At 46.9% G+C, this 16,846-nt stretch overlaps 1 protein-coding gene across 3 annotated transcripts in view; it reads left to right on the forward strand.

The window, feature by feature from the left end:
* The window catches only part of AKT1 (AKT serine/threonine kinase 1), a 102,674-nt gene that overhangs the window by 67,028 nt on the left and 18,800 nt on the right, over positions 1 to 16,846 (forward strand). For all 3 annotated transcript variants that reach the window (XM_083166709.1, XM_083166708.1, XM_083166707.1), the window contains 3 exons: positions 55 to 123; positions 1,894 to 2,019; positions 5,360 to 5,488. In XM_083166709.1, coding sequence (XP_083022835.1) covers positions 55 to 123; positions 1,894 to 2,019; positions 5,360 to 5,488 — 324 coding nt within the window. The remainder of the gene's footprint in view (positions 1 to 54; positions 124 to 1,893; positions 2,020 to 5,359; positions 5,489 to 16,846) is intronic.

A 16,846-nucleotide genomic window follows, 5' to 3' on the forward strand; every position in this document is an offset into this window, starting at 1 on the left:
CAGATCTTTTCCCGGGCTGCTGAAACTCATTTTCTATTCTTTTTTCTTTTGCAGGCATTAAAATATTCCTTTCAGACTCATGATCGCTTATGTTTTGTTATGGAATATGCAAATGGAGGCGAGGTGAGTTCTGAAATGTTTCTGAAGCCGTTTTTATGATTCTACTAGTTTAAAAGTGGAACTAAAATATAAAATAAATGTGTATATATCACCACACACTGGTGGCGTCATGCGCTGTGTACAGTATAGCACTGCACACTGGTGGCGTCATACGCTGTGTACAGTATAGCACTGCACACTGGTAGCGTCATGTGTTGTGTACAGCACTGCACGCTGGTGGCGTCATGCGCTGTGTACAGTACAGCACTGCAAGCTGGTGGCGTCATGCGCTGTGTACAGTATAGGACCGCGCGCTGGTGGCGTCATTCGCTGTGTACAGTATAGCACTGCACGCTGGTGGCGTCATGCGCTGTCTACAGTATAGCACTGAACGCTGGTGGCGTCATGCGCTGTCTACAGTATAGCACTGCACGCTGGTGGCGTCATGCGCTGTCTACAGTACAGCACTGCACGCTGGTGGCGTCATGCGCTGTCTACAGTATAGCACTGCACGCTGGTGGCATCATGCGCTGTCTACAGTACAGCACTGCACGCTGGTGGCATCATGCGCTGTCTACAGTACAGCACTGCACGCTGGTGGCGTCATGCGCTGTCTACAGTACAGCACTGCACGCTGGTGGCGTCATGCGCTGTCTACAGTATAGCACTGCACGCTGGTGGCGTCATGCGCTGTCTACAGTATAGCACTGCACGCTGGTGGCGTCATGCGCTGTGTACAGTACAGCACTGCACGCTGGTGGCGTCATGCACTGTCTACAGAGTACAGCACTGCACGCTGGTGGCGTCATGCGCTGTGTACAGTATAGCACTGCACGCTGGTGGCATCATGCGCTGTGTACAGTATAGCACTGCACGCTGGTGGCGTCATGCGCTGTCTACAGTATAGCACTGCACGCTGGTGGCGTCATGCGCTGTGTACAGTATAGCACTGCACGCTGGTGGCGTCATGCGCTGTCTACAGTACAGCACTGCACGCTGGTGGCGTCATGCGCTGTCTACAGTACAGCACTGCACGCTGGTGGCGTCATGCGTTGTGTACAGTACAGCACTGCACGCTGGTGGCGTCATGCGCTGTCTACAGTACAGCACTGCACGCTGGTGGCGTCATGCGCTGTCTACAGTACAGCACTGCACGCTGGTGGCGTCATGCGCTGTCTACAGTATAGCACTGCACGCTGGTGGCGTCATGGGTTCTATACAGTATAGCACTGCACGCTGGTGGCATCATGCGTGGTCTACAGTACAGCACTGCACGCTGGTGGCGTCATGTGCTGTCTACAGTATAGCACTGCACGCTGATGGCGTCATGCGCTGTCTACAGTACAGCACTGCACGCTGGTGGCGTCATGCGCTGTCTACAGTACAGTACTGCACGCTGGTGGCGTCATGCGCTGTCTACAGTATAGCACTGCACGCTGGTGGCGTCATGGGTTCTATACAGTATAGCACTGCACGCTGGTGGCATCATGCGCGGTCTACAGTACAGCACTGCACGCTGGTGGCGTCATGTGCTGTCTACAGTATAGCACTGCACGCTGGTGGCGTCATGGGTTCTATACAGTATAGCACTGCACGCTGGTGGCATCATGCGCGGTCTACAGTACAGCACTGCACGCTGGTGGCGTCATGCTTTTCCTTTATCAAAAGAACATTTTCACCATGGCATGTTGGCGTTATTCAAGGTCAGCAGTGTAGCAAAATGCTGTTTTCAGTAATATTTTATACTTCTTTTTTAAGTATTAATAGCTAATTCATTTTTTGTTTTACTTTCAGTTATTCTTTCATCTATCAAGAGAACGTATATTTTCTGAAGATCGAGCGCGGTTTTACGGTGCGGAGATTGTGTCTGCGTTAGATTATCTTCACTTGGAGAAAAATGTAGTTTACAGAGATTTAAAGGTATTTCCTTCTTATAATAGCTGATATTGTTGTGCTGTTGGATTCATTGTCTGACTTATTTTATAAGGTAGTGCACTAAATTGGGGAGACAAGCATGGGACTCGTTTTGCAGTGAAACTTCGTAAGGAGAACAAAGTCTCCTTTTATGTTGCTGCGGCCTTAAAGAGTGTCTGCCTAGTTCTGACAAAGACACACAGTACTCTATGTTTAAAATCCACAGATCAAACATGCTGCGCTCTTTTGATGCCTGTGTGTGTGCCTGGAAATGTACGCACCTCTGGGCAACACTGTACGTGTCTAGAGAAGGGGACGGCTGCCACTACAGGCCCGGGCCCAGTCAGTGAGGGTGCCGGCGACTGGAGTCTATCAAGTATAATTTGTCATAAAAGAAAAAAGTTCCCGTTTACCTTGATGCATTGTTAAGGTAAAGTACGGAGGTCTAACGAGACACGTTGGGGGTTCGAGAAAGGAATCCTGCCTATTTGGTTAGTCCCGGGCCCTACAATTTCTGATGTTAGCCCTTACCTAGAGTGTATGGGGTGCGTCTGTATGAGTTGCATTTGTGTCCAGAGTGTACAGGATTCAGTTCCTGAAGAAGGTATAGGTACTCTTTACCTAGCACGGCGCCCATCGCGGGTATCGCGGCCATCAAATGCACTAAAAAACGGGTGCGACGCGATGCCCGCGATTTCCCATAGGGAACAATGTTAAAAGTGTGATTGGACGCGATTTTACTGTTCAATGCCTCAATGCCCGCGATTTTTCCATAGAAAACAATGTTAAATGGGCCACAGAGCCCTAATAGTCCCCCTGAAGTCTGAAATGGCCCCCACAATTGTTAACGCCACCCCACGATCAACGTGAACCCGAAGCGTGGCGAGCGGCAGCGGTACGCGTCCTCCGACCTTTTCATACCCCCACTATCCACGTCGGCGTGGAGTTGAGAATAGAATAGTGTGGCGAGGGGACGCGGATACCTTCACAGGTAAACGCGTCCCTTCGCGGGCTTCACAGGTATCCGCGTCCCCACGCGGGGCTCGCTGCGCTCGCCACGCTTCGGGCTCACCACACTATTCTATTCTCAACTCCACGCCGACGTGGATAGTGGGGGTATGAAAAGGTCGGAGGACGCGTACCGCCGCCCCTCGCGGGCTCGCTACGCTCGCCACGCTTCGGGTTCACGTTGATCGTGGGGTGACGTTAACAATTGTGGGGGCCATTTCAGACTTCAGGGGGACTATTAGGGCTCTGTGGCCCATTTAACATTGTTTCCTATGGAAAAATCGCGGGCATTGAGGCATTGAACAGTAAAATCGCGTCCAATCACACTTTTAACATTGATCCCTATGGGAAATCGCGGGCATCGCGTCGCACCCGTTTTTTTAGTGCATGCGATGGCCGCGATGCCCGCGATTTTTTACCCCCGATGACCGCGATGGGCGCCGTGCTAGGTAAAGAGTACCAAGGTATATAGTGTCTCGGTCAGGGAACTTTTTTACCTTTTACCCCAAGATGATATAGTGACAGTCTGGGCAATGTTTTCCCTAGAGATGGGTATACTGTACCTTGACAAAAGCCTATAATGCGGCGCCGCAGCGGCAGTACAGACTGCGCGCTGCCGAGATGGCGCAGAAACTAGTCAACTCTACTAAAGAAGCGGGCGGACTTGGAGGCGGGGCCCGGGGCATCACGCCGCAGCGAAGCGTGTTATACACAAGGGCCTGACGCACTGCACTGTGTCAGGTCCTTGTACACTACAGTACTGTAACACACACAAAGCTGGGCATATGCATATACAATGTATATACAGTATATAGATTTTATATGCAATGAAATGAAATTCCTGGGGGTAATAGACAGTCGTGCTGCCGAGACCCAGCCGGGCATGCATATAGATTTATATACAGTGCGGACGTCCATTACCCCCAGGAATCTCATTTTTACCCTGTTTGGTGTAATTTACCCCTGTTCCCTGACCACTGGTCTAGGTCAACAGTCAATAGGCGATACGGTCGCTAGGTCGACATACATTAGGTTGACCACTAAAGGTCGAGAGGGAATAGGTCGACATGGCTAAGGTCGGAAGGTTGACACAAGCATTAGGTCAACAGTAAATAAGTCGGCAATTGCAAGGTCGACAAGAGTTTTAACATTTTTTATCCAGAATGTCGACATGCATTGGGTCGACCACTGAAGGTCGACACCTGAAATAGATCGACAAGGTTGGAATGTCGACACAAGCATTAGTTGACAATTGCAAGGTCTACATGAATTTTTCATTTTCTTTTGTCCAGAATGTCGGCATAGTCAACATGGACACCATCTTGCTGCGGTCTGCACACGATTATATTCTCCCACCATGCCATAGTGGATGGTAGGGCATGAAATACCGGCTGTCGGCACATGTCGGCTCAAAAACAAGGGGAAAACCCCTATGTCAAAGTAATCCGTGTCCCCTCGCAAGGGGACACGGATTACTTTACATGTATTCCGCATCCGCTCGCCACGCTTCAGGCTCGATGGCTCGCTGCGCTCGCCACACTATCTAAAATATACTCCAGGGCGACGTCGATAGTGGGGGTATGAAAAGGTCGGAGGAAGCGTGACACCACCTCTCGCTTCGGGTTGGCGTTGATAGTGGGGGTGCCGTTGACAATGGGGGTGCATTTAACATTGTAAGCACCCATCAGGGTGCCTGTACAGTTAAAAATCACATCGCACGCCACTTTATTGCATGTGATGCAATGCGATGCACTTCGATCAAAATCGTGGGCGCCGTGCTAGGAAACAAGTACCCAAAATGTTATAATGCAACTACATGTCGTTCTGTAGAGCTGCACTGTAATACACGTTAAATCTCCAAAGCAGCGATTGTAATTGGTTAGTATCGGAAGCAGGAGACTTTAATAAAGCAAATCCCCATTTCTTGAACTCTGACCTCTATTCAGTACGGTCTTGGCACTATTTGCAGTAAACGAGGCCAATGTTTTTGTCCTGCGCCGCTGACTGACTGTATACAAAACAGTATGAAGTTAGTGTATCTGTAATGAAAGACTTGGTGGAACTGCTCCATTTACCTGTCTCGCACTATAAATAAACCCTTCTTTTTTTTCTTTACCCCCCTGTGACGGAAGCTCTTTGACGAGGAACAGTGAATTAGTGTTTATTTTGCGTTGGAAACATCTGTGATTATACAATTAGCTGCAGTGTTGTTGGAGGTGAAAACCCTGACAGAAGCAAAGTGAAAGGGGTTTCGGAGAGCAGAGCCATGCTTTCCTGTTTGGTGTTACCCCATTCCAGGTTTAAATGAAGCACAATTACAATCTTTGTTTAATTTCAGTTGGAAAATCTTATGCTGGACAAAGACGGACATATAAAAATAACGGATTTTGGCCTCTGCAAAGAAGGAATAAAGGATGGTGCAACTATGAAGACGTTTTGTGGTACCCCGGAATACCTCGCACCTGAAGTATGTGTTTTATTTTATTCTGACATTGTGTATAATGTATTATTTTCCACACAGTGTTCAAAGAAAGTAAATTAAATGTGTAATGTAAATTATAGTGACCACATCTAGTTCTGTTTAGCTAGCACAGAAGTCAAGTGGATTTCTTCTCTCATACAAGACCTAGAACTCTATGTTCTGCCTATATGAAGTGCCGCCAATATATTTGGCGGGCTCCATTGTGAGAGAGCGGGAAGAACGAATGGGATGCATGCAGAGGAGGGGGGGGTGGTGGGTGGCTGGTTCTGGTATAGCCCATCAACGGCGTCTAGATCAACAATCATGGCCGATAGAGTCTAGATCGTAGACCGTAATGGAATATAGACGGTAACATGGTCGACAGTGACGATGTTCACAAGAGCTTTTAATTTTCTTTTTAGTGTCTATGTTGACATAGAACGTCATGGACACTGTATAAGTGTACTGTGTCCCCTCACTGCGCTCGGCACACTTTTATTCTACCTCTATATCCACTGTGATAAAAAAGTTAGTAAGTTGGTTAAAATGAAAAAAAAAAAAAAATCATGAAAAACTCTACCCTGTGACGGTCAACCACATTCCCTTTGACCTAATGCTTGCGTCTATCTTCCGTTACTTTCGATCTAGACAATGTTGACTATCTTTAGACGTCTAATGTGGCAGACCACGCAATAGTCAATCTAGACGTCATCAATCCTTCAACCAGATACAGGCTGGCCCACGTCCTCCAGACAAGTCTAAGGCTGACTAATCCATATCCCATGTGTGTGTGTGTGTCCGTCCCCCCGTTCGACCTTATGCTTGCGTCTATCTTCCGTCACTGTCGATCTAGACACTGTTGACTATCTTTAGACGTCTAACGTGATAGACCATGTGATAGTCAATCTAGACGTCGTCAATCCTTCAACCAGATACGGGCTGGCCCAGGTCCTCCAGACAAGTCTAAGCCTGAATAATCCATATTCCATGTCCCCCCCCCCCCCAAAAAAAAACCCTTGCTAATCACGTGATGTGTTGTTGGTTGTGAGACTTGATGATATTCTGTGTCACGATCAAGAAGTTAACAAAGCTGGTCACCATTTGGCATTTACATAGTAGTTGAGGTTGAAAAAAGACATACTGTACGTCCATCAAGTTCATCCTTTTTAATCATTTCAATTGAGTGTTCTGATCAAATGGAATATATATCTACATTTTAAGCTGTACTAGTTAATAGACCCAAAACAAAATAAAAAACTTTAGTTTGTAAAAGATATAATAGTGTTAATACAGTTATTAGAACACATTGATGTGCAAACCTTATTAATTTTTTTTGCTGCCTTCTGATGAAACCTACCACCATACCCTATTTATTTAATCAGTAGAAATTGCAAAAATTGCTGTATTAACTGGATTTAGGGTTTCTAGTTATTTATAAATCTCAGAAGCGGCGGTGGCAACGTACCACCGGCGGTGCCCATCACAGATTCTTTGATGTGATAATTCCCCGACCAGTTGTTTATCCTGGTAAATAAGCCCCGAAGAATATTTTTTCTACTGATTAATAATAGGTCTTTTGGGACCTGGTTAATAGGTTACTAATTTGCAGCATTTGGCTGAAACGTTTTGCAGAGTGCTGCAACAATTTGGTCAGCATGCCGAAATCTATGGTCAATGGCTGGGCAGGAAATATTGCGGAACCCCAGATTATTACATGTAAACTAAAATCTCCAGCTTCACGGATTATATTTAGGGGCTGTTTCTGAATTAGAAGCACATCAAAAATGAGCAAGTAACATTGACATCCGATTATGTCAGCTGCCGCCCCCCGCACTGCGCCACAACCGCATTTCCATATGTACGCCCAGCGTTTTCTTGGGAACGCCCATGAAACGCTGGGCGTATGCATATGCAATCGCCGTACAGATTTTTTTTTTTTTTTTAATTCGATAATTTTTATTGAAAGTTTTGACAATAAGAACAAACAAGCAAAGCGACCGGACGTAATAGTTATGGCAGTGTGCACATGCATGAAAGGGATATATCATACATTGAATTAACAGTTTCGTACAAAGAGGCAGATATAGAGAAAAAAAAAAAAATGTACATATTGCCAGGATTAGCAGTATAGCACGGTGTATTGCATTCTGTGTAGAAGTAAGGCCAATGCCCGAAGGCGCCATTCGGGCAGGCAATTACAGGAGGAAGGGAATATAGCGAAAGAGTCCTATGAATCACAGTTGACAAAATGACCGTCTCGCATCCATTATAATTAAAAGGCATATGTATCATACAAAAGCCACACATTATGAAAGAGAAAAAGAATATTGGACGTCCAGCCACTAAGCACCCTAAATCTACCTACCCCCAACTAACAAACCAAAATCCCAAAACAAACCTCCCCAAAACCCCCCCACCCTGTATGACCTAACCCCAACCTAGGTATACCTGGATCCCATTAACTTACCCCCCTACCCTCCTAACTATACTATCTAAGATGTTCCCCCAACCCATCCCATCTATACTACTATCACTAAAAGGGAATAAATTAGTGGCTTCCAGCTTATATAAGCTAGGCTAGCCTACAAGTCCTAATTTACCCCTGCCTCCCAGCCCACCCCTACTTCCTATGCTACAATACCTCCACACCCCCCCCCCCCCCAAACCCACCTACTCCCCCCCCCCCCCTCCCCCATATGGGATAGAAACGGATAAGGGATACATGGACTGATAGGGGGATGGCCTGTACAGTCACATGATAAGTATTAACAGGATATACCGGCAACCTCATAACTAAATGTGCTAAAAGGAGGTTAATTTCGGGATATTATAAGTATATACCAGGGGCAGTAGACAAAAAAACTCTCCCCCACCATCACATGAAATGACAGTGCGCCCGTCGTATATAAAATGTAGTGTATTATCACACAGTATACATTGAAGAGGATCTACGGCAAGGGTAGAAACAGGTTGTACACATTAATAAGAAAAAATAATAATAATGCTACAAGAAACGGATATGGAAGGTGAAATTAATATCCTAAAGGGCAATATAGGATATATCATTAGTCCGGCCAGTCTTCAAGTCCATATAGTAAAGTAGAAGTGACACTAAGGAGCCTGCCCCCAGCATTCCAAGGATAATCTGGGCCGTGACAGTATAAAGCTGTCCGCAGGAGCAGTAAATATGACCAAAGTTTCAGGAGACTCTCATCCATCCAGGGGTGTATAGACTGGTATAGATAGTAGATAAAACAGAATTTTCGTAGCTTCATGCTAATATGAAAAAGCAACTTTGGGGATCCCAACAGAGACAGCAGTAGTATAAATGGGGATTCAGGGGAAGCAGTGACACTGTCGGTATATGGAGGAGTAGTGCAACAAGTATCCTCAAGCTTCTGCAAAATCACAGGTGTACATATGAGAATAGAATCAGACAGATCACCCTCAGCAACCCCGGCACACTGCACAGGAGTGGCGACAGGTGACAGGATATCATCCTGTATGCCAGAGATCTGGTGAAGAAGTCTTTCTGTAGAGGCATGAATGGCCTGTAGTATTAATTGCACAGAAGATTCCATGTTCCTTCAGCGAAAGAATGGATACCAGGGGTGGCTAGCACACCCCACAGCAGATACAAATTGAATATCTTTTATGACTCACAGCCTAAATGATGCTGCCCCACTTACCCCAACAGGGAAAAAAAAAAATATATATATATATTACACCATCCAGGCTTTAAGCCACGGACATCTTGGTGGCAGGATTGTGATTGCAGTCCCAAGGCTGTTTCATATGCGCTGTCCGGGCCCCAAATGGCGGCAGATATAGCCCCTCCAGTCCACCAGCTGCAGCGATGCCAGGGGTAAGGGTCACCTCTCTTCCGCCTGCCACGCGAGGCACCGCTATAAGAGGAGGATAGAGTCCCCACCGATTATCAAGGCCGCCGCAGCAGCAGCCAGGCTGGGGGAGACGGAGACAAGATTTCAAGATGGCGGCCGGAGTAGAGCGTGCCCGCAGTGCAGGAGATCCAGCCAGCTAACACAGCCTCCACAAGTCACCGAGGAGAGCCGCGGGTGGCTCAATGGGTACAGGAAGTGCTATGGAGGGTGAGCCGGCTGTGGTGAGTAGTCCACGGTCCCCAGAACAGGATTTTTGATCAGGATGGTACCGGAGCTCACACTTCACGCGTCCTCTCGGATGCTCGGCCAAGCCACGCCCCCCGCCGTACAGATTTAGCGCCGAGTTAGCACGCTGAAATGGAGCTGCGCATGCACAAAACATCGGTCCCGGTGCGAATTCGCGCCCGACCGAATCAATCTGAATAAGGGTCTTAGGCAAAACTATGTTGCAGTGCAGGTGCGTCAGATGTAACATGTAGAGATTTGAGAGGGGTACGTCCAATTTAAATTGTAGTGTAAAAAATGCTGTTCAGCATTTGTGGACTGCATGCAAAAGCAGACTGTATTTATCCTGCATGTATATTTTTACAATTGTCCTCATCTGAATTGCCCAATAAGTGCTGAAACCTTTTAGTTGGATGCGGGTGAGTTATTTTGTTTCTGTGCAGGGTAAATACTGGCTGCATTATTGAACACATCTCACCCAAATGGGGCCCATTCTTGGGGATGTTACATCTGCCCCACCTGCAGTGCAGCTTGGTATTGCCCATTTTGAGAACAAATATGCCCAACGATCAAGCCCATTATCCTGTCAATAAATTTGTAACATTTCATTGCGACACATATGAAAATGCTGTATTTTATACAGAAGTGACTTGTTGTGAGATGAGACCAGGTACGCATGACCCCGGGGAAGCTACAGTTTGTTTGATCATTACATGCTTTAGCACTGAGATTCTTTCACCCCTGTTTGTGCAGTTGCTGCTTGGATGTTTGTTGCTCTGTTTGGAATCCGTTGCATTAGCAGCAGCAGCGCTGGCGTTCTGTCCGCTTTGATATATCTGTGATTATAGTGGGTACAGCTGTTGTGCTGCCTCTTGTAAATTCCGTGGTACAGCTGTCAGGAGCTGTTTCTTGTGGATTGATGGACAGACGTGTTTAGCCTATGACTTTGGTGCATTCAAATATCTGCTGTTTTTAAAGGAGTATTGTAACAATATGGACTCAGTATGGTGGCTACTACTATGCATACATAAATATCAGCAGGTCGAGCGGCACTCAAACAGGCTTGGCGTTCATTTGACGTTTAAAATCCTTTATTTAAACTCCAAGCTAACGCCAAGCCTTAGTTCCGCTCGACCTTCTGCTGTGCATTAAGGATTCTGCTCTAACATTAGACTGCAGTCATAGGGGTATAGTCAATGTTTTTGAGAGCTGTGACAGCGAGCAGTGCTGACCGCTCACTGTCACAGCTCGCACGGTCAGTATTCAACTGAGCCCTTGCACACGCCGTTTCTCCGTCGCTAGGGTTTTGCAGTGACGGGGAAACAGCATGCTGGCCGCTAAAACAGCAAGGCTCGTGGCTAAATGCAGCAGGGCTGTGAGCCTCGCTGTTTGGGGGGAATCCTCACGCACATCCCCCCCACCTACCGTATCTCTGTACTAACATGCGATTACACATCCGCTCGTATGTGGCGGGTGGCGTACTTACTTTTCAGATGGCTGCTTACCGCTGTATTGATGGTGGTGATGTCAGCCCCCCGCCTTGACCAGGTATGGGCATTCCTGCGTTCGCAGGGGTACACCCAGTATTTCTATGGGCATGCCCTTTGCCCGCCCATCAGTGAACGAACTCCCCTGCGACTGTGCAACTCGCCAAAGACGTTGACTCAGCAGTTTGCACATGGGCATATTAGCGCATGCGCAACCCCCACCATCGCCCAGGGGAGCGAATACGAACCTGACAGATCAGGCTTAAATCTCCCCCATTGTTTCTTAGCCCTATTTAATGCTTGCAGACTGTGCTGCCTTGAAAGATCCCAATGACATGTTACCTACTGCGTTACAATGCTAACATGACACGTGCTGCATTTTGAGGTTTCTATGGATTATTGAATGGTGCACACGCATATGCCATATTGCTGTTTAGCATTAATAGGAGAGCTTCTAACACACACTGACTGCTACCTCTGTATAATGAAAGTCTATGTCCCAGCATGCACTGCCAGCGTTAAAGGCCTTTTTTACGTCACTGTGACAGGATGGGCTTACGTCACAACCCATTTATCTATTTGATGATGCCACCAGTAATAATATGGGTTACTTAGGATGCCACCAAGTCTTCTGCCACAAGTTAGAAATTGGTTTCGGTTACCATCTGTATTCTTCGGTTACTGACCACTCCAACTGGCGGTAACACATCACCAGGGACTAAGTGCAAACTAGTTACACTAAAGTAGGTGCTGCCACCTCCAGGCCTCTACATTGGCACTAGCTGCTGCAGCAGCGCCTCTTTGCTGATGAATACGGTTACTTTCGCCTGACTACTTACTTTGTATCAAGACTGTGTGGTTGCGGCACAGCATTGAATGGGGATGCTGGGTTCAGCATAGGATGGCCGGTGAATGAATTGTTGTAGCACTTCCCTATGGATTACAGGTTACAACCAGAAATAGTCATCAGAATGTTTACTGCTCAGGAGATACCTCTGATGGGAGCTAATTATTGTGCGACTGTTTGTGGTGCGACTAGTGATTATCCAGAACTAAAGTTGTTCACATTACTCGGGGCTTCACTGCCCTTTAAACCATTTTCTTCACCATGTTGGCAGTGGGGTAATTCAGATCCTGTGTGTCATTAAGCAGTCATGCTCCGGCCATGTCACCCATTCTTGGGGATGTCACACTTTGCAACATTGCATCCAGTTGCAATGAGGTGTTCACTTGTCGTTGAACTGAAAGACCGTAGAGGGGCCATCCCTTCTGCACCCTGGTGCTTCTATCTTTGCATTGGAGAAATAGAAGGAATCCAATTAGGATCTACAGTACTTACTCATGCTGGCTGATTCAATCACCCACAGGTGATACAAGGCCCTCCTGGTGTTCATCGTGCAAGGAAACCCAACGGTAGCATCTAACAATGCACCAATCAGTATCCCAGTGTATACAGATGGTGACAGTGATTGGCTCAATCCTTGCTCATCTGGACGTATAGAGGCACACCAGGGAAGTACGTTTTGTGGGCATGGTCATAAAGTCGTTGATGAACAACCGAGTTCTGTAGCCGCTTCTGTGACCACCACAGAATCTCCTCCATTATCACAGTGAGCCCTCCCTTTGAGCAGAAGCCCATTACCACATGTGGCACAAGTGGAACCCAGCCACGATGATCACTTTTTAAAATAACCCCCACCTGTGCACTGTTGTTTCCCGTGGTGTAACGTGTTTGTAACTAGGCCGCAGATAGAACCCTTTATTGGCCTTTTGCCTTGGTCAACGTTCTTGTTCAGGATGGTCCTGAAAACTATTCCATATTGTATCTGTGATTCCTGAGGTTTCTAGAATAATATAAATAATTGCAGTAGATGTTATATTACTCTATATGATAAATGACTGGAAAACCAGATGCGTACCTGTTATTAGTGGTTTAATATACGACAATGGGCCTAATTCAGACCTGATTGCTAAATTGTAGAGCCCTGCAATCAGGTATGCCCCCCCCCACAATGAAATCTTGCCCCGTGCAAGCCTGTAATTTGCTTAGCACTTCTTAAGAAAATTAGCTGGATCAGCAATTTGTTGCAACTCCTTTCGCAAGCTGCTGACTATCGTATGCTCACTATCGAATGATTTTTCCACTGTGTGGTAGTAACCCAGGAGTAAGCGGCTGCGATAGTAGTAGTCGGATTGGGTCTGGAGACGACGTCCCACACCTTCATTAAACATCTGGGCACACCTGCATTTTTCCCGGATGCTCCGACAAAACGTCCAGTTACCGCTTCCTGTCATCTCCTTGCGTACTGCCAGCGATCCAAAAATGAGCAGGATTTTATCGCAGGGCTTACAACTAGATATCCAGTGCACAGAATGCAACCTGCCAATAACTATTATTATTAATTTTTTTTTTTTTTGTCAATGTCCACCCTCATTCCAACGTAACTAACACAGTTTAAAGAAGAATTCTAAACGAGATCTGTGGGGCGCACAAACCTTTTGGAGGCAGTGACTAAAATAGACCAAATACTGTAGTAAGAAAAAATAGAACAGCTGGCCAGTGTGGTGAGGGGGCGCTGCTGCTGCTGCTCATTTAGTTGACCAATACATATAAACAGAAGCCTCTTCTCCGGCAGAACATAAAAGTCAGACACTCAAGCGTTTTGCCCTTCTCTTGTCCTGGGAAAGAACCCAGGGGTGTGATAGTACAGTGTGATAGTTTTTACATTACCATTTTATTTATATGGTGGCAATGGACAAGAAGTAACCGTACTGGGCCGCAGAGTATTGTGTGCACAGTAAGGAACAAGCACTACACAACATGCTAATTAATGACAAGACGAGATACATTGTGAGGTCAAGAATAAAAATACAGATAATGAATAATGGGCCTAATTCATGTTTGTGTGCAATGGACGATTATCACACAACTAGTTACAAGCCCTTGAAAATGACGGATTCTGCGAGGGACTTTCACTTTGAGCTGTGACAGTTTTTACCTTCATTTTGAGCTGTGACAGTTTTTAGCTCACAAACTCTCCGTCCCAGTCCCTGTCTGCTCCTACCTCCAGTCTCTGTCTTCACAGCTCCCTCTCTCCGTGTCCAGCAAGTTCGAAACCTAACAGTGTCCCTGCACAAATTGCTTTCACTTTCTGTACTGACATCTGTACTGCGCCCTCTTCCTACTGCTATGTAAAGCAATAAGGGAACATAGAGAAGGCGATGTCCTCCCAGCGGGCTGTCGCCCTGAGATGAAGCGGAAACAGGAGGTCATTCAGGTTGACTCGTAATTCTGAAAGATGCGCAGATTGTACCCTTACATATGAATGATTTGTACAGCGCTTGAAGATATGTGTCACTCTCTGGTGTCTGAGATCCGCTGATGTCAGCTGCCCACCCCCGGCACCCGAGTCACGGGCGCATTTGTATGGGAACGCACATGAAACGCGGAGCATTCCCATTGGCTCCGCCCCACGCCCCCTGCTTGCGCTGCTAGGTGCGAACAGGTCAGTGAATAAGCAATTTGCCGCATCAAGCGGCTGCACATGCGCCTACTACATATGTATGTGCAGTCGCAAAACGTTGCTCACCGTCGCAAATTTGGAACGGTGAGAAAGAACCAGAATGACCCCCACAGTATAGAGAGGGGGTATTGTTAAAAGAACGACACATCTGTTTAATAGTGAAATGACAACAATATGTGTGTGTGTGTGTGTGTTCTATATGTGACAGCCAGAAGCAGGATCATTTGCGGGTGGAAACATATGGCCATAGTTTATTATGTGTGGGGTAATAAATCTTATCAGTGTGTTGGAAACAAAAGCATTCATTTGTTGGGGCTGCCATGTCCACAGTGGATGTGAGGGTTGCAAAGAAACCTAAACCTAACAGGTGTGCGGTTATCACCCGGTATAACTTGCTCTCCTTATTAATATTATCATCATTATATATATATATATATATATATATATATATATATATATATATATATATATATATATATATATATATATATATATATATATATATATACTAAAAGAGATCCGCAGCCCCCAAATACAGAGGACATAGAACAATAAGCAAACAAAACTGTGATTTCCAGTTGAATACAGTAGAGGACAAGTCCCAGGGGATCCAGACAGTGATTTACCCGACGTCGGGATCCTGATGGCCACCGGCTATTCTGCCTCGTGGGGGTCCTCGACCGGAGAATAGAATAGGTGGTGAGCGTACTGAGCCACAGTGCCCGCTGCGAGGAGAGCCTGCAAGGGGCTTTGTTGCGCTCGCCATGCTGTCTGAGTCCGGCCAGTTGGGATCCCAATGTCGGGCTAATGACTGTCGGGATTCCGACTGTCGGAACCATATACCGCACCCAGTCCCAGGTACCTCTGTATAGTGAAAGTGTATGTCCCTATATATAGCTGCATCAGCAGAGGACACTGGAATAATTCCGGATGTGCTTTTCCTTCTCTTACTTAAATAGTCTTTGACAGCACCAAGTCCTACGGGTTAAATTGTATGACAGTGGCCCAGTTGTTTATTGACAAAGGGGGTTATTCAGGTCTGATCACTGGGCTGTGAATTCGACTGTGCATGTATAGTGTAGCATCTTTTTGATCGCTGCCCATTCTCAAGTTGATTGACAGGAAGCCGGCCTTTGTGGGTGGCAACCAGACGTTTACTGGGTGTGTCAGGGAAAAGGCAGGTGTTTTCTCGGAGGGCATGTGACATCCGTTCCAGCCGCGATCAGCCTGTTTCTATATCTCTGGTCGAGTAGGTCCTGGGCTACGCACAGACTGCGCACACTGGGAAAATCATTCGACGGCGAGTGAGTTGCGATTGGATTTGCTGCTAATTACCGATCTGCGATTTTATTTTTTTCACAAGCCTTGCGCAGGCCAGGATTTCATTCTTGCGGAGCAGCGGCTGTCTGATCGCAGGGATCTGCAAATGAGCAGACAAGCGATCAGGTCTGAATAACCCCCGAAGCTGTATGGTATGTGGTCACTAGGTCGATATGCTTTGGGTTGATCACACCTCCTCCATCTGTGGGAACCTCCCCCATCCTCCGATGGTCACCGACCATCGAATGATGGACCGAGCGCTCAGACCGCTCCGAGTGCTCCAGACCACTTGGACATTTCTCTGTGCAAAAGCAGCTGGCATCCGGCTATGTCAGCTGTCCGCCCCCCACGGCCAGATTACCATACGTACGCCCAGCGTTTTCATGGGAACGCCTACGTACGCATATGGTAATGAGCCCAAACAGCCCTTCACCCCCATCTTTTTCTGTATGGAATTCACATCGTATTCGGATGCGTGCGGCATTCGCACATGCGCAGAAATGCCTCTGCACATGCGCAAACACAATACATCAGCCGTCCAACACGCAGCTGTTCTACTCAATCAGAATAAGGGCCACAGGGCGCGGAATGTTATCTAATTTTTTTTATACACTGCAGTTTTAATGATTGGTTCAGTGGTTCTTTAAGCAGCGGCCGAGGACTGGAGGTGACTGGTGTAAGCCTGTGCTGCTAGCTGCGGGAATAGCCAGCACACACCTTGATAATACTGCGGCCGCATACACAAGAACAGGACATGTGCTTACTCTATGTCAGGCTATGCAGCACTCACACAGCAGCTCTCCCCTCCAGTTGGCTGCGTGCCCCGGCGTTTTCTGGCTGCTGGGCCCAGAGTATGAATCTGATTGACTGTTGCTGCAGATCAGAGGCGTCGTTTAGAAGAAAAGG

This window comes from Crinia signifera, chromosome 12, assembly GCF_055691185.1.
Source record: "Crinia signifera chromosome 12, ASM5569118v1, whole genome shotgun sequence".
In the NCBI taxonomy this organism is placed as follows: domain Eukaryota; kingdom Metazoa; phylum Chordata; class Amphibia; order Anura; family Myobatrachidae; genus Crinia; species Crinia signifera.